The sequence below is a fragment of the Rhinatrema bivittatum genome, chromosome 3 (genome assembly GCF_901001135.1).
Source record: "Rhinatrema bivittatum chromosome 3, aRhiBiv1.1, whole genome shotgun sequence".
Lineage (NCBI taxonomy): Eukaryota > Metazoa > Chordata > Amphibia > Gymnophiona > Rhinatrematidae > Rhinatrema > Rhinatrema bivittatum.
In genome coordinates, this window is record NC_042617.1 from 517,944,964 (window position 1) to 517,962,969 (window position 18,006).

At 47.8% G+C, this 18,006-nt stretch overlaps 1 protein-coding gene across 1 annotated transcript in view; it reads left to right on the forward strand.

Moving 5' to 3' along the window:
* The window catches only part of NUGGC (nuclear GTPase, germinal center associated), an 864,070-nt gene that overhangs the window by 569,264 nt on the left and 276,800 nt on the right, over positions 1-18,006 (forward strand). Inside the window, exon 13 of the mRNA XM_029596224.1 lies at positions 1,039-1,206. Within this exon, the coding sequence (XP_029452084.1) occupies positions 1,039-1,206 (168 nt within the window). The remainder of the gene's footprint in view (positions 1-1,038; positions 1,207-18,006) is intronic.

An 18,006-nucleotide genomic window follows, 5' to 3' on the forward strand; every position in this document is an offset into this window, starting at 1 on the left:
ATGCTTATTTGTTTACCAAGACTATGTAATTCAGTCCTTGTTAGTTGTTGTCTGTATATAGATCCACTTTTCTTCATTCCGCCTGCTGTTGAAGCAGAGAGCTATGCTGGATATGCATTGAAAGTGAAGTATCAGACTTATTTGGTCATTTATTTAGCTTCTGTATGGTGTGTCACAAGGCAGTCCAGTTTCTGTGTTGGCTTAATGGTCCCTGACCATTATAATTTCTCAAAATATCAATACAAATTTCAGAACAGCAGGCATATTACATAAGACCCAATAATTAAAATTAATAAGGATGAAAAAATGCCTCGCTTTCCATACCTGGGAACTTTTAATTTCCAGTCACTCTGACATTGTAAATTAGTAGGGATGCAGAAGATTTCTCCTCTCTGTCATATATACACATTGTAACACACATGTATTCATTTTCTCACACACATGCTCCCTCTCATACACACACACTCTGACACATGCTTCCTCTGTCACATACATGCTGTCATACAAGCTCCCTGACATGTGCTCAGTCTTGCACACACACAGTGCTCTCACACATACTCCTCACTCACACATACAACACACATACACGTGCTCCCAGACACTCTCTCTCAATTACCCCCAATGCGCATACATGTTCTCTTGTCATACTCCCTCCCATACACACACACATGCTTCATGTCACTCACATTCTTGCACTGTGAGGCCAGGCCTCTCCTCTTCAGTAGACCTCCATCTGTGGCCCTGATAGGTTGTCCCCTCTTTGGCCGCCTGTGGGATGAGCTCTACCAGTAACCTTGATAGGGATTCTCTTTGACCAACAGCAGGATGGGCTCCATTGGCGATCAAGGGCTTGAGCTGGAGATTTTGGCAATTCCCCCAAGAGTTGGAGCTTTAGGCAATTACCTAGTTCATCTAGTGGAAACACTGGCCCTGGATAAAAATCTTAAAAATAAAATCTGGTGTATTTATCTCGGTGAAGATAAATGGAAAGGGGGGGGGAACCTGTTAATTGAATGCTGTTCTGTTTTATCATTCTAGGAGACGGATGGTAACTACAGTCACCTAAAGACTATTTTGGGAGAACAATTAAAATACTTGGAAGAGAGAATTTCAAAGAATTTTGATGAAATGGAGAAACCCCTTTCAGAAGGTGTAGCAGATGCAGAGAAATCATATAAGAAAAACAGAAAAACAGTGCTTTGTTCAGTAAGTTCATATAGTTTTATTTCCTTTAATTTATTTAAGATTATATTCAACTTCATTTTCATTATGCTTTAATAAATCTGCAATATTCCTTTTTGTATTTTTTGTTTTAGTTCCTCAGATACTATTTGTTCAGCATTTAGCTAAATCTTTTACTGCTTAATTTAGAAGTTCTAAAGGTGAACACAGCAAAAAATTAACCACTATGCTTTGAGTGCCCAATTCTGTTAAAATGAAAATCAGGTGATAAATGACAGACTTAAGACTATTGAAAAGTGTGGTTCATGAAAAGCAATTGCAACAGTGTTGGGAAAAGTTTCAACACTCACTACTCCAATGCAATGGTCCTGGAGGCTCAAGAAATGCATTGCTAAGTGCTTTCTGTGCCACAGATTTTGGTTATAAGTACTTAAAAAAGATAGTACCTGGCAAGTCACATATGATTAATATTGTAAACGTAATTACATTGGGGCCAATATTGAAAGCTGAATGTGTATGTAAGCTAGCCATCTAAGTCTAAACCGGCTAACTTACATGGGATATTCAGCACATGGCTATGCTGCTGAATATTCCCATACAATTCAGCATATAGGCAGATAGATATCATCAACTAAGTTAAACTTACTCTATAGCAGGTCTAACTTATCTGGTTCAGTTAACCGATAAGTACTGCTGCCCAAAAATATTCATTGCCTGCACCAAAAATATCTGACGAACTATTAGCAGGATAAATACTTATCTTGCTAAGTGGCAACCACTGAGCATAGCCAGATGTTCAGTAGCTACCATTTTGTAACAAATCAACTGTTGATATAAATGTTTAAAGACTATAAGGTTAGTTTGTTTTGGTCTGCAAGAGGCAAACAGCAGCTGGATATTGCATTTTCCTAACTACCTAAGACCAGACAGCCCCAGCACCCAAGGGCTCAACCTGTGGGGAACGATGGCTGGTATTGGCGAAGCTCCTGCCGGCCTCCATCACTCAGCCAGCTCCGCCTACCGATGGGGACCTGTAGGGCTTGCCCTACGGGTAGAGTCAACCCCACCTCAGGCCAAGGGTCCACCTCCGGCGTAACAACTATAGCATGTGATGGCTGCTCCGTGGACCTTAAAGACCTGAGTGCGAGTTGTTTGTACTGGCCAGGATGCCAGAAGTCTAAATCCATGAAAAGACTACTTTCCAGAGAAAAAGATCCTGCTTAAAGCAATACCTCTTGACAGTTCTCCTCAAATCTGATATAGGCTAGGGGATTGGACACTACTCCAAGCCTTTTAACCTAGTTGAAAATACTGATGCTGGTTAACCTCTCTCCACAGGAGCAAGCTTTCTAGGACCAGACTATAAGAGAGAGAGAGGAGACAGGTCTTCCATCAGCCCTAGCCTTTGTCAGACTAGACCCTGTCCATTTGGCAGCACCAAGGGGACTCCATCCAGGAGCCTCACCAGATCTGTGCATCAGTGCCTTTGGGGGCAACTAGGATGACCAGGAATAGATGGCTCTTCACCTTCTTTATTGCCTGGCTTATTGGTGCCATGGTAGGAAAATATATAGTGGAGTAAGCCTTGGCCACAAACATGTGAGTGCATATATGCCTCTGGGCCCTGGCTCTGCCCTGTGACTGAACAACAAATCTGTTACGACATTTGCACATGATGCCATTAGGACTCCACATGGGGGACCTAACTGATACCTTATCATCTGAAATGCTCTTGAACTAAGTGCCCATTCATCTGGGTCCAATCTGTTACTGCTGAAATAGTCGGCTTGTAGGTTTTTCTTCCCTGCTATATAGGTTGCTGAAAGGAAATATTCCTCTGCCCACTCGAGCAACCAGGCTGCTTCCTGCCCTAGTGAGTTGCTGCAAGTGCCCCTTGCCTGTTGACATGTCACGCTGTAACATTGTCTAAGAAAATCATGATTACATTCCACCCTTACTAGCAGGGGGAAAGCATGTCCAAGCTAGACCAATGGCTTTTTATTCTAAACTAATTATAGAATAAGAGATCTCTTCTCCTGACTGGTGCCCTTATGATATCTGGCTGTGGAAATGTGCACCCTAACTCTTCAGGCTGGCATCTGTTGTGGCTAACATCTCAAAGGGATCTAAGAGCATCCTTTTCTGGAGGTTTGAGGGAAAGCCCACCAAATTAGGATATTTCTTACCCCTGTTGGTGCCCAGAACTGCTACTGGTAATTCTGAGAGGGGGCAGGTACTCGGTGAGAGAGCGTGGATACTAATATCTAATTTATTAAATTATATACCTGGGCAAAGTCAACAACACCCACCTCTGCCTTGCACCAAAGTAGGATCCAAGGAATTCCAGAACCTGTGAAAGTTCTAAACTGCTCTTTAGAATTTCAATGCCCAGCCCAACCACAGAAGGAAGTGGAGTATTGCTTTGGAAGCCTGATGGCTTCCATGAGCCACCTTGGCCTTTATAAACCTGTCATCTGGATATAGGTGTGCTCTAATGCCTCACATATGCAGAGTCGTTGCTACCACCATCAGGACCTTGATGAAGGCTCTGGGGTCAACCAAAATAATAAAGAGTATGGAATGATTCCCCTATGAGAAAAGGCTAAAGAAATTAGGACTCTTTCTTCAGCTTGGAGAAGAGAAGACTGAGGGGAGATATGATAGAGTTCTATAAAATAATAAGTGGAGTGGAACGAGTAAAGAATCAATTGTTTACTCTTTCAAAAAGTACAAAGAAAACGGGACACTCAAAGAAGTTACTAGGTGATATATTTAAACTAATAAGAGAATATATTTTTTACTCAACATAATTTTCGGGCTTCTTCACATCAAACCAACTTCAAATCCTACTCGTCTACACCCCTCCGGGCCTCTTGGAAACAGACACATCCCCTCTTGTTGAAATAACCACAACTCTCTTCAATTTGGATGCTCCAGCATTAAATAATCTTAGGAGATTTTAACCTGCACGTGGACAGCCACACACTCACCCATCTGTGAAGCCTCTCTCACAACCCTCTCAGCCTTGGGATTCAAGCAGATAGTTAACAAACCCACGCACAGGGCCGGTCACATGCTGGACCTTATCTTCGTCAACCCTGGCATCAAGCCTGCATCTCACCTTAGTTGTAAGAAGGTCCCTTGGTCAGATCATACACTTATTTCAACCTCATTCTCGCTGAAAGAAACCATCACCCCACATATACCCTCACCCTCCTTTCCTTACAGAAGATCATGTTCCTCTGAAGACTTTAGTAATCATTTGGCATCACAACTCCACCTCATAGACCTCACCGATCCGAACACAGCTCTCCGTTCCTGGAACAACATCACAGAATCTATAGCTAACAAACTATATCCACTAGTAACAAAGAAATCCCACTCTAATGCCTCCAAAAGACAACCATGGTTCACTAAAGAACTTAGGAAACTAAAACAAAGTTTAAGACAGAAAGAGAGCACATGGCGTAAAGCCCCATGTGCCAGCATACTGGCCTCCTACAAATTTACACTACATCAATACAAGGCCTCTACACTGAGATCCAAAAGGGACTTTTACGTGTCCAAGATCCATGACCTGGTCTTCGACGCTAAAGCCCTCTTTGCCTATGTTTCTAATCTCACACAAATCAAACCCCCGGAGATTCCCAGTAATTTAGCACAATCTAAAGCTGAAGAACTAGCTCAATATTTCCGAAACAAAATCATCAGCCTTCTAACTCAGCTGCCCTCCAACACCCCATCTCTCTTCAGCTCACATCATCCCACCTTCAAAAACATTTGTTTTGAAGCATTCAAACCCATTTCTGCCTCAGAGATACAAGTCGTTCTAAGGAAAATGTTATACTCGTGGACCCTTGGGCCGGTTGGGACAGAAGATGGTGTGCTGTGTGCTCTGCAGCAAGTGTTCCAACCAGGAGGCGGTTCGGAAGGCCAGAGTGCTTTGAGACACTGGACCACGGAGGAGTCCTATGCGATCAAGAACTCTGTACCCACTGGAAGGAAGGCAGGTGTTGGACCCCAGAAGTCGAAGATTCTTCGCCCTGGAGACTGGTACTCCCCCGGGAGGAGCCCTTAGGAGTCCAGCCGCTGGGACTTGTGGAGATTCACCCTGGAAGCCGAAGTCCCCCCAGGAGGGGCCCGTAGGGACACGGCCGCTGGGACTTAGGCAACTCCCCGACGGTGGAAGATGGTCCGGATGCAGGCACCTCCTGCAGGCCGTGGGTTCCGGACGGCTGGCACCTCCAGCAGGTCGTAGGTTATCCAGAAGTCGGTCCAGGAGTCTGAATCCAAAGAATGGTCCGCAGCCAGTCCAGGGGTCGGTGTCCAGAGAGTGGTCCAAAGCCAATCCAGGGGTCGAAGTCCAAAAGAAGCAATCCAGCAAGGAGGGCAAGGCAGAAGCAGGATGAAGAGAAGAACCAGGAACACAGCTACAGCAGGCCGAAGACCAGGAACCTTGTTGCAAGGCACAGAAGAGAGCTAGTTGCAGGGTACTTGTACCCTGAGGGCGTCCAACGTCATTCCCGGCTCAGCTGAGGTATTTTCCACGCTGGCCCCTTTAAATGGGGCTCCTCCCCACGCGTGCATGTCAGGGGGCGGGGCCAGCCGCGTCGGAGAGACGCGCTGGAAGGCCTGCAGGCCCGGGGCAGGCTCGAAAAGGCCCGGGCCGCCCCCGAGGTAGGTGGAGGGACCGGGGCACGGCCCGGGACTGCAACAGTACCCCCTCTTCTACACCCCCTCCCAGGAGGTCTGGGTTTACTTGGGTGATCCAAATGGAATTGATGGAGGAGGTTTTTGTCCAGAATATTGACGGCAGGTTCCCAGGAATTCTCTTCGGGACCATAACCTTCCCAGGAAAGAAGGTACTCCCAACACGTCTTTAACTTGATAGATGGCATCTTCCTGTGCCATAGGTGTGGGTGCCTTTTTATGATACGGGGAAAGGACCAAGGATTTCAACAAGAAAACGTGGAAGACGTTGTGAATCCGGAGCGTGCGTGGAAGTTAAAGACTGTAGGAGACAGCCCCAATCCTGTCCTTAACTGCAAAGGTTCCAATGTACTTAGGAGCCAACCTCATTGAAGGAAGTCGTAGACGAAGGTATTTAGTATTTTATTTATTTAGATATTTTTATATACCGCAGTACGTAAAGATATACATCACCGCGGTTTACAGTTAACGATAACTTAGCAACAATGCTTTACAGATAACAGTATTAATAAGTATTAATGGTCCGCATTAATAGTATTTAGCCATACCTTCTCACCAGGACGGAACACTGGGGCTGGCCGTCGCAACCGATCGGCCACTTTCTTCATGATAACCGCTGCACGCTGGAGTCTGTTCTGAGTGGAATGCCAGATCTGGCGTAACTGTCGGGCGGTGGTTTGCACGGTGGGAGAAGGCACATCTACTGGTACCGGTAAAGGAGACCGCAGGCGTCTGCCATAGACCATGTAGAAGGGGGACTTGCCAGTGGAAGAGTGCTTGTGATGATTAAAGGAAAATTCTGCCCACGGGAGCAAGGCCACCCAGTCATCTTGCAGGTCTCCCACAAAGGCATGAAGGAACGTCTTCAAGGACCGGTTTACCCGTTCTACTTGCCCGTTAGCTTGTGGATGGAAAGCGGTGGTGAAGTCAAGCTGAACCCCGAACTTTTGACACAGTGCTCACCAATATCGTGCCGTAAACTGAGAACCCCTGTCCGAGGCAATGTGGAGAGGATATCCATGAAGGCGAAAGATATGTTGCGTAAACAAATTCGCCAATTCAGGCGCCGAAGGTAGTTTAGAGAGGGGCACAAAATGGGCCATCTTGGAGAATCTATCTATGACAACCCAAATCACCGTCTTCCCCTCTGAGGCAGGCAGATCTACGATAAAGTCCGTGGATAAGTGAGTCCATGGTTCCGTGGGAATCGGCAGAGGCTGAAGAAGACCCCAGGGGTGACAGACGGGAGTCTTCTGTCGGGCACAGGTTGGGCAAGAGTTAACGTAGAGGCAAACATCTTTCTTAAATTGGGGCCACCAGTAATATTCTGAGAGTAATTCTCGGGTCCTGGCTACTCCCGGGTGACCAGCTGTCAGTCGTGTGCCCAGGAGAGAACATTCTTCCGCAGTCTGAGGGGTACCACAGTCTTCCCTGTCGGGACCGTGTTGGTAACCGCGAGGAGCACTTTGGCTGGATCAAGAATGTACCGTGGTGGGTCTGGCAAATCTTCCATTTCAGCAGTACAGGACAGAGCGTCCGCTCGAACATTCTTATCGGCCGGCCGGTAGCGAAGACGAAAATCAAAGCGGCTGAAGAATAGAGACCACCTGGCCTGCCGGGGTTTAAGATGCTGGGCACGGCATAAGTATTCCAGGTTTTTGTGGTCTGTATAGACATTCACCGGCTGTTGAGCCCCCTCCAACCACTGGTGCCACTCTTCAAATGCCAATTTAATGGCTAGTAATTCTTTATCCCCTATTCCGTAGTTCTTCTCTGTCAAAGAGAACTTCCGAGAGAAGTAGGAACAGGGCAGGAGCTTCCCCCCAGGGTATACTTGGCTTAAAACAGCCCCGACGGCCACATCGGAGGCATCCACTTCCACGATGAATTGTCGTTGGGGATCGGGGTACCGCAGGCAAGGATCCTGGAGAAATGCCTCTAAGTTTCTGGAAGGCCTGTAGGGCGGCCGTAGTCCAATTCCTTGCGTCTGATCCCTTCTTGGTAAGTGCCATCAAAGGTGCCACCAACTGGGAGTACTGTGGGATAAATTGCAGATAGAAGTTGGCAAACCCAAGAAGCCTCTGCAGCGCCTTCACCCCCACTGGTTGGGGCCAATCCTTTATGGCAGCAACTTTCTCAGGATCCATGTGAAATCCCGTAGAGGATACAATATACCCTAAAAAGGGTAATGATTCTTGTTCAAATAAACATTTCTCGAGCTTTGCGTAAAGCCGATTGTCACGTAACTTCTGTAAAACTCGAACGTCCTGGCGATGTGTCTGTAGATCTTTGGAGTAAATTAGTATGTCGTCAAGATAAACAATTACTGATGTGTGTAACGTTTCCCGTAGAACCTCATTCATGAGGTTTTGGAATACTGCTGGGGCGTGGCAGAGACCGAAGGGCATAACCCGGTATTCATAATGTCAGTCTCTAGTGTTGAACGCGGTCTTCCACTCGTCTCCTTGGCGAATTCTAACAAGATTATAAGCCCCGCGAAGGTCTAGCTTGGTAAATATCCTGGCCCCCTGTAGTCTGTCCAAGAGTTCTGGGATCAAGGGCAGGGGATACCGATCCCGCCGGGTAATACTATTCAAGCCCCAGTAGTCTATGCAGGGTCGGAGGGACCCGTCTTTTTTCGCCACGAAGAAGAAACCTGCCCCGGCTGGGGAGGTAGATGGTCGTATGAACCCCCGATCCAGGTTCTCCTGGATATATGCCGACATGGCTTGAGTCTCCGGGAGGGATAATGGGTAGACCCGTCCTCGTGGTGGTGTGGCGTCCGGGAGAAGTTTAATTGCACAGTCAAAGGGGCGATGCTCCGGAAGGATCTCTGCCTTCTCCTTGGAGAACACATGACGATAATCCTGATAGTAAGGTGGCAAACCCAGCGTAGTGGTCCAGAGAGGAATCGATGGCTGAGTAACCTTGGCTAGGCAGGAATTAAGGCACGCAGGCCCCCAGGATGCTAGTTGAAGAGAATCCCACGCAATCACGGGTGAGTTTTTCCGAAGCCAGGGTAGGCCTAAGATGACCGGGTGCATGGACCTCTCTAAGATGAAGAAGGAGATCTCCTCCTGGTGCAGGATGCCAGTGTGAAGAATGAGTGATTCGGTGCGGGTGGTGATGACTCCAGGAAGTATTCTTCCCTGGATAAAGGACATGCGGAGGGGAGGTCTTTGGGGTTGTACCCTGATCCGGAGTTGTTGGATCAGCTCCTGAAGAATGAAATTACCCCCTGCTCCTGAGTCGATCAGAGCTTGTGTGTCGAACTCCTCCTCCGGGAGGATTAAGGTCACCGGCACAAGACATGGGGAGTCAGAAGCGGTATGACCTAGGGTTAGCTCCCCGGCTGTCCCTAGGTCCGAGAGTTTCCCGGACGCTCACTACATTGCACCAGGAAATGGCCTCTGCCACCACAGTACAGGCATAGGCCTAGTGTCTGACGTCTCCTTCTTTCTTCCTGGGAGAGACGCCCCCGACCCACCTGCATGGGCTCACTGTCCTGGGTCTCTGGGGAACCAGACTGGGAATTCCCACTGCGTGGAGGAGTAGGTCCAACTAGTCCCAGCCTAAAAGTCGTTTTTTCTCGAAACCGGCGCTGGATGCGACGGTCCACACGACCTGCGAGATCAGAGCGTCCAGATCATCGCGGAGATCTCGAACTGCCAATTCATCTTGGAGCTTAGGGGAGAGGCTCTCCAGAAAAATGCCGTGCAGGCTGTCGCTCCCCCAGTTTAATTCAATGGCGAGAGTTTGGAATCCTACAGCGTATTCTGCCAATGGACGGTTCCCCTGACGTAACTGGAGTAACTCCGAGGCAGCAGTGGACTTGCGGGAGGCTTCAAAGATCCTTCTGAAGGCAGAGATGAATTGCTCCAAGTTGTCCAGGCAAGAATCTTGACGCTCCAAAAGTTGAGGCCCACGCCAAGGACTTCCCGTCCAGTAAAGAGATGATAAAGCTGGTCTTGACTCGGTCTGTCAGAAATTGAAGCGGAAGCAGGTTAAAAAAAATGTAGCACTGGTTCAAAAACCCTCGACAGTTTTGCATCTCCTGAATACCGTAAAGGTACCGGCATCTGGATGGGAGCTATAGCAGCGGCGGAAGCCCCTGTTCCTGGTACCGTAGAGCTGGCAGCCGTGGCTCCTTCAACCCAGTCAGCTAACCTCTGTACCGTTGTCGTCAAGGCATGACTGCTGTTGCAGCCTTTGGGTGATACCTGGGATGGCTCTCAAGCCGGCTAGGTCTGCCGGGTCCATGGCCTTGCAAACTGTTACTCGTGGACCCTTGGGCCGGTTGGGACAGAATGTGTGTGTGCTGTGTGCTCTGCAGCAAGTGTCCCAACCAGGAGGCGGTTTGGAAGGCCGGAGTGCTTTGAGACGCTGGACCACAGAGGAGTCCTATGCGACCAAGAACTCTGTACCCACTGGAAGGAAGGCAGGTGTTGGACCCCAGAAGTCGAAGATTATTCGCCCTGGAGACTGGTACTCCCCCGGGAGGAGCCCTTAGGAGTCCAGCCGCTGGGACTTGTGGAGATTCACCCTGGAAGCCGAAGTCCCCCCAGGAGGGGCCCGTAGGGACACGGCCGCTGGGACTTAGGCAACTCCCCGACGGTGGAAGATGGTCCGGATGCAGGCGCCTCCTGCAGGAGGTGAGTTCCGGACGGCTGGCGCCTCCAGCAGGTCGTAGGTTATCCAGAAGTCGGTCCAGGAGTCTGAATCCAAAGAATGGTCCGCAGCCAGTCCAGGGGTCGGGGTCCAGAGAGTGGTCCAAAGCCAATCCAGGGGTCGAAGTCCAAAAGAAGCAATCCAGCAAGGAGGGCAAGGCAGAAGCAGGACGAAGAGAAGAACCAAGAACACAGCTACAGCAGGACGAAGACCAGGAACCTTGTTGCAAGGCACAGAAGAGAGCTAGTTGCAGGGTACTTGTACCCTGAGGGCGTCCGACGTCATTCCCGGCTCAGCTGAGGTATTTCCCGCGCTGGCCCCTTTAAATCGGGCTCCTCCCCGCACACGCGCATCAGGGGGCGGGGCCAGCCGCGTCAGAGACGCACTGGAAGGCCTGCAGGCCCGGGGCCTGCTGCAAACACCCCGGGGAAGGCTCGAAACGGCCCGGGCCGCCCCCGAGGTAGGTGGAGGGACCGGGGCACAGCCTGGGACCGCAACAGAAAATGAAACCTTCATCTCATCCTTCGGATCATATCCCCAAACATCTCTTGACAATTCCTGACTCCATCTCCAAAACACTGGCGGACATCATAAACTGCTCTCTATCCCAAGGATCCTACCCAGACGACCTTAAATTGGCTTCCCTCAAACCACTCCTAAAGAAACCAAATTTGGACCCTAAAGACCCTAATAATTTCCGCCCGATCGCCAACCTTCCCTTCATAGCTAAGATTATGGAAAAATTAGTTAACACTCAAATATCGGATTACATTGAAGATAACAAATTCCTATTCCCCTCCCAATGTGGGTTCCGCAAAGCGTTAAGCACTGAATCCCTCCTCATTTCCCTGACTGACCACCTCATCATGGGTCTCGACAAAGGTCAATCCTTCCTACTGGACCTCTCGGCAGCTTTCAACACGGTCAACCACTCCATCCTCATAAACCGGCTGGCTTCCATAGGAATTGCAGGCACCGCACTCACTTGGTTTAAAACTTCTCAGCAATAGAGGCTACGAGGTTAGGATCCAGAACAAAGAATCATCACGCTATGACTCATCCGTAGGAGTCCTAAGGGGTTCCTCCTTGTCTCCTACACTCTTTAACATCTACCTTTTACCGCTATGCCAGCTTCTCACCAACCTCAATCTAAAACATTTCCTCTACGCGGATGATATTCAGATCTTGATCCCCATTAAAGATACCTACTCGAAAACACTTGATCACTGGGAAATCTGCCTCCAAGAAATCAAACACCTCCTCTCCAGCCTAAACCTAGTATTAAACTCCTCCAAGACTGAACTCCTGCTCATCTCCCCAGAGAACAGCTGCATCACCACTACTCATCCTGCCATTCCACCAACAACACAAGTGAGAGGCTTAGGAGTTATTATTGACAATCGCATGAACTTGAAAGCTACCATCAACAGAACTACCAAAGACTGTTTCCACAAACTCCAAGTGCTGAAAAGGATAAGACCTCTCTTCCACACTCAAGATTTCAGAACGATTCTTCAAGCAATTATCTTCTCAAAGATAGATTATTGTAATTCAATCTTACTAGGTCTCCCTTCCTCTTACACCAAACCGCTTCAGATGGTACAAAATGCGGCAGCATGAATACTAACTAACACCAGGAGTAGAGACCACATTACTCCAATCCTAAAAAACCTCCACTGGTTGCCAATATACTTCAGAATCATCTACAAATCCATCCATTGACCTACAAATCCCCCTCCGATTATGTAACTCCTTAAGACCGACAAGAGACGCATACAGAGGTTCACGCCAGGTACCTTCCACCAAAACCACTAGACATATTACCTTAAGGGATCGGGCCCTCTCTACAGCCGGTCCCCCTTTATGGAACTCCATCCCCCCCGATCTGAGACAGGAGCCATGCCTCCCAACCTTCAGGAAAAGACTTAAGACTTGGTTGTTTAAACAAGCATTCCCGGACCCCAACTAATTTCTCTCTCCATCAACATATATCACACAGTCATTTCAGTTTCAGCGATTTGTAATTATCCTTAGCTGACGTTATCCTTTCCTTTTATTTCTCTCTTCACTTTTTTCCGCACTATAGTTCCAGTTTGAAGTTTATTATGCACCCCTGTTCAACTGTAAACCAGCATGATGTGATTGTATCATGAATGCCGGTATATAAAAAACCTAAATAAATAAAAAAATAAATAATTAAGCTCTGGAATTCATTGCCAGAGGATTTGGTGAAAACTATTTGTGTAACTGCGTTTAAAAAAGGTTTAGGCAATAGGCAAGTTCCGAGGAAAAGTCCATAAACCATTATTAAGGTGCAGTTGCAGAAATTCACTGCTTATCCCTGGGATAAGCAGCTGGGAATCTCTCTGTTGCGGAGGTGGACCCTTGGCCCGAGGTGGTGTTGGCGCCATCCATGGGGGAAACCCATGGGTTCCCACCGTCGGGAGGCAAGGCCAAGCGGGAAACAGAGGCCAACTGGAGCTTCGCCAATACCAACCCTCGTTTCCCACAGGTTGAGCCCCAGGGTATCGGGGCCGGTTGGACTTAAGCGGGCCTCCATGTGGTTGATCCCGGAGAGAGTGTCCAGAGGCAGGATGCGAGGAAGCAGCAGAGACGGAGGGTCCCTAGAGGGAGAAATAAGATCCACGTCTGGAACAGACAAGAGTCGAGGCAGGTGGCTGAAGACAGAGTCAGGTCAGGTCCAAGCAAGAGGTCAAAACCAAGGAGGTCCGTCCAAAGGAGAGGAGGAACTGGAGCAGGTTCTTGGAACAGGAGCTGGAACAGAAACAGGTACTGGAACTGGACTGGAGAAGCAATGAAGTGCATGACAGAAGAGCGTGGAGACCTGTTGCCAAGGCAAGCTCTGAACATCTGAGCCTGCCTTAAATAAGGAAGCTGGTTGACGTCATCATCCAGGGCCGCGGGAGGCTTTCCCATCGTGGCCCCTTTAAAGTTCAGAGAGGCGCGCACACGCCTAGGGTGAACAGGCCAGAGACAAGGAAGTGGCAGCGTCTCCCTGCAGTGCACGTGGGGAGACCTGTCCAGGCCCGAAGGAGGCCGCAGCATCACCGGAGGGACCTGGGAACACAGAGGAGACCCGAGCTAGTAGGTGGCTACCTACTGCTGCCAGAGAGGTAGGGCCAGGTCCAGGGCCCCGGCATTGGGAGTGAGCAGGGCCGGCCACGGGCCTGCCAAGGCCAGGAAGCGCAACAATCTCTACCCCTTGGGATCCTGTCAGGTACTTGTGACCTAGATTGGCCACTGTTGGTAACAGGATACTTGGCTTGATGGACCTTTGGTCTGACCCAGTATGGCAGGTCTTATGTTTTAAGGGTATCCTCACCAGTTTGCACCTATTATCCTTCAGAAATGCTAAGGCTGATTACATCTAGGATGATTCTGGGCTGTCTGAGAACAATCAAATCCAGTGCCGAGCAGTTTGGGCCACTTAACCCTCCCAAATGGGAGGCTTGCTGAACCATTGCTTTTATCAAAGGCCTATTTAAGAGTTGCCTCTAATGTCCTGTCTTGGGAGTATTTCATTGCTGAACCCCCTTCTAAAGTGGTGGTGGTCTTATGCATAACTGCAGAGCCCAAGCTTCAGTTTGGGGAATTCTGATGAGGCTATTCCTCTCCTCCTTTGATGTTTCCTGTCAAGGCATCAAATTCAGTAAGGATCATATACCTACAATTGCTAGGTGAGGGGAATATCCTTGGTGGCTTCCTACTAATCCAGAAAGTAAGATCCCCCTCAGCTGGGTCTCTTAGCAAACGAGAGTGACATCCCTAGAATGGACACCACACTGGACCTGAGGGCTGCTGGCTCTCCTTTCTGGAATAAGCATATTATGGAGGAGCTATCTGACAACTCCCCTTCTTCCTCCAGAAAAATCCGAGGAGATTCTCTTCCCGATCATAGCAGTCCCTGGGGACCTGGGAGCTTGGGTGTCTCCCCTAAAGAGGGCTTTTTATTTCCCATGGTCCTTTAGTTGCTATCCCTAGGGGGCAAAGGTTATACCTTATGGACCAAAGGCCATAGAATGAGTAGTTCCCTGCATATCTTTGTTCTTTGTGCTTTGACCTAACAACATCTGGGGCAATGTTTCCCTGCTAGTGGTCCTTCTAGCCCTCTGGGCCCCTAGAAGGAGTGAGCCTTCCCCAGTACTGAGGCTGTCCCCTAACATGTCTAAATAGGTTGAAAGGAGCTTCACTTCCTTAGTAGTTCTGAGCTACTTTGCTCCTATAGTGGCTCAATGAATGATGCTGCTCTCCAATGTTCTTCCCTAGCTTGAGGGATTAAGCTTTGGTTTTCCTCTTGAGGTACACTGTTAGGGTCTTTCTCAAGCAAAGAGCTGTGGGACTGGGCACTCACTTGACTGGCAGCCCTGGGTTGAAATTGGGGTCAGCACTAATCCCTGGTTATCGTCCCTGTTTGGCCGCAGTTTATATTTTTTGGGGCCAGCGGCCCTATATGATATGGCATTCCTCTGAGTTTGCGGCTGCTATTACGTTAAAGGACCACTTGTCTCATTCTTTTGTGTCTCGGTGTTGGCCATGACACAAAAGAACACGCCATACAACTATGATGTGTTTTGGGGGGAGGTGCCTCACTATCACATGACCACACACTCCCCCTCCCCCCACCACCACCGCGATAGTGGGATCCCTCCTGCAAAAGAAATAGCAGCTTGATGAATCTAGGTCTAAATATTCTCTCTTTCTGCAGTACTTCCTCACTTTTGCAGCTGGGTTACATTGAACTGATGTGTTTACAGTTCTACTTTTGCACAGCCTGACTAGGCTACTACCGGAAATTATACACATATATATTACAAGGTTACACATGCATGACTGCAGAGCCCCAGAAACAACCAAGAGCAGCATCACTGTGTGAAGCTGAACTTTCCCTCCCCTGTGATGAATAAGCATGTTCAGCTGTTGCTCTCCCTCTAGTACATGCACCCCAAAGCTTTAACCTTAAACAAATACCAGTCAGTACCACTGCAAACAAATGGCATAGCCACTTACTCACCACCTCCAGAGAACCACTGCCTAATGCTAATCAGCCCTGGCTTCCACTCTGCTTTTCATTTTCTGGGGAGAGAAACAGAGGAGGGGATGGGTAGGTGCAGGGACAGAGAGATAGTCTTGCCAGCCCATTCACTTTTTCTTTTTTTCAAATGGGCTGCTGGGGTCTTGAGGATCTAGGAACTGCTTTCTAGAGGCTCCACAGACACCTAAGACTACCTGAGAGAACCAATATTCTCTGGAGGCTCCAAAGACCCCTCAGGGTACTGAGATAGCCCTCAGATGTCTATCAGGATAGGTCCTAGAAGAATGTTCCCACTGGAAAACATTAACCCCTGGAAGTTGTTGAATCAGGAGTGACAAGCACTCGACCAGGCCAGTACCATGCCGACTCTGGGAGCTCTATCCTTCATATGTCCATGTTTCCAGAGACTGAGACTACTGGTATTGGGCCAGGATCACACCCCCTTTATACCTCGGAGTGAGGTCATGAAAGAGGTGTGTCCTCTGTTTCCATTAGCCATAGAAGGGGGAAATCCTTAACGTAATAACTAGTCTAGCAGGAAGATAAGGAAAGAGATTTACCAAGCTGCAATATTTTATCACAGGAGGGGTGCTCCTTGCCAACAAAATACTGTGACAGTATCACTGAACAACTTATCACAGGGAAAAACTGCAAAGAAAATCAAGCCACGAAATGGGGCCTGTGCACACGATGGTGGCCCACCTCTACTGGGGCTGCCATCTCTTTAAAGGGACCTAAGCTCTAAAATCACCCTCCTATTCAGAGTGGCAAAGTGCCTCTGGAGGTCTATTGAGACCACTGCCCCCCCCCCCCCCATCCCCACTGCCTGTCAAGGCAGCATGGACCATCAAAATAAAAAAAATACTAAATATATGCAACAAAGTTGAATGGCGACAGCCCGCACCCCTTCACAAACCCTTCCCCCTTACAAAATGGATTTGACTGGCTAAGAGGCACTCCAGGCTGCCACTGGTCTATCAGGGATCTTTTTTTTAAGGTACAGAGTCTGGGAATTGTGATGGGGGATCTGAGGGGTCCCCCTAGATCACCAGGCCCTTTTTGGTAAGGGTAGACCCACTAGGCACCAGGGGTTAGAGAGGGGCTATTTTGTTGGACTGGAAGGAAGGGAGTTAGAGGGTAGGGGTTTGTGAAGGGAAGGATTGGTGGCACTGCATGACTTAGTGCATTTTTTTATTTTATTTTGAGGGTCCATGCTGCTTTGACAGGGAGAAGGGGAGCTGGGCAGGAATTTCGATAGACCTCCAAGGAGCTTTGCCACTTTGTTGGAGTAATTATTTTGAGGCCTATACTTTATCAGGCCTCCCAGAGACACAGGGATGAGTGTTAGCATCCCGATGTCCTTGAGAGAAAAATAACTACACCTCTCTGAATTTCACTAAAATAATGAGGCTGACATTTTTCTAAGACAGCTGGGTTATTTTATTTGTATTGAATTGCCTATGCATTAGTCGCTTTGCGTGCATTAGGAAAATTTAGACTTGTAAATACATGCAAACCAGCTAATTTTAATAGGAGGTGGAATCTTGTTTAAAAAATGCACAATACACTGATATTGCATGATAAACAGCGTTTTAATGCATGTTACATGCTTTTATCACATGTTATCACTTTATTACCGCTCAGTAAGTCTAGGCCAGTTCTCAACCCAGTCTTCGGGATAGAACTAGCCACTCAAGTTTTCAAGATATCCACAATGAATATGCATGAGATAGATTTGCATGCATAAGATAGATTTGTATGTGAAAACCTGACTGGCTAGGTGTGTCCTGGGATGACAACTCCTGATCTAGGCAATAGTGTGTTAAATGACAGAAAAATGAAAAATAATGAAAAATGAAAAATTGTAAATTTTTTTTTCTTTCATTTCTGTTCAAAATGACACCCCCAGACCTAGTTTCCCCTTCTGTGATCTGTGGAATGCACTGTTAGCCTCATTAGAGTATGCATGGACCCCCATGATCCATTTTCTGATACCCAAAGTTGCTCCAATGATATTATCCCAGGGATATCATATTCAGCATGCATGGGCTGTAATATCCATATGAAGTAAAGGCAAACACTATAATATCAGTATGAAGTAAGGGCAAGAACCCAAAAATCCAAGTATATTACTTCAAATTTCACATTGTCTCAATTTAATTTTCTCTCCAAACTTTATAGTTTGAGAGGGAAATCAACACTCAAATACACATACAAACACACACATATTACAGCGAGAAAAACAAATCATGCCAGTATATTAGTCAACTGTGAAACTTTTGGCATGCAAGACCAGAATGTATCCAAATAGTAACAATAACTTTTATCATTTACTCTACACATTCTTTATTATCATCTTTTACTCATCTGTCTTGTCCATAAAGAGAAAGCAT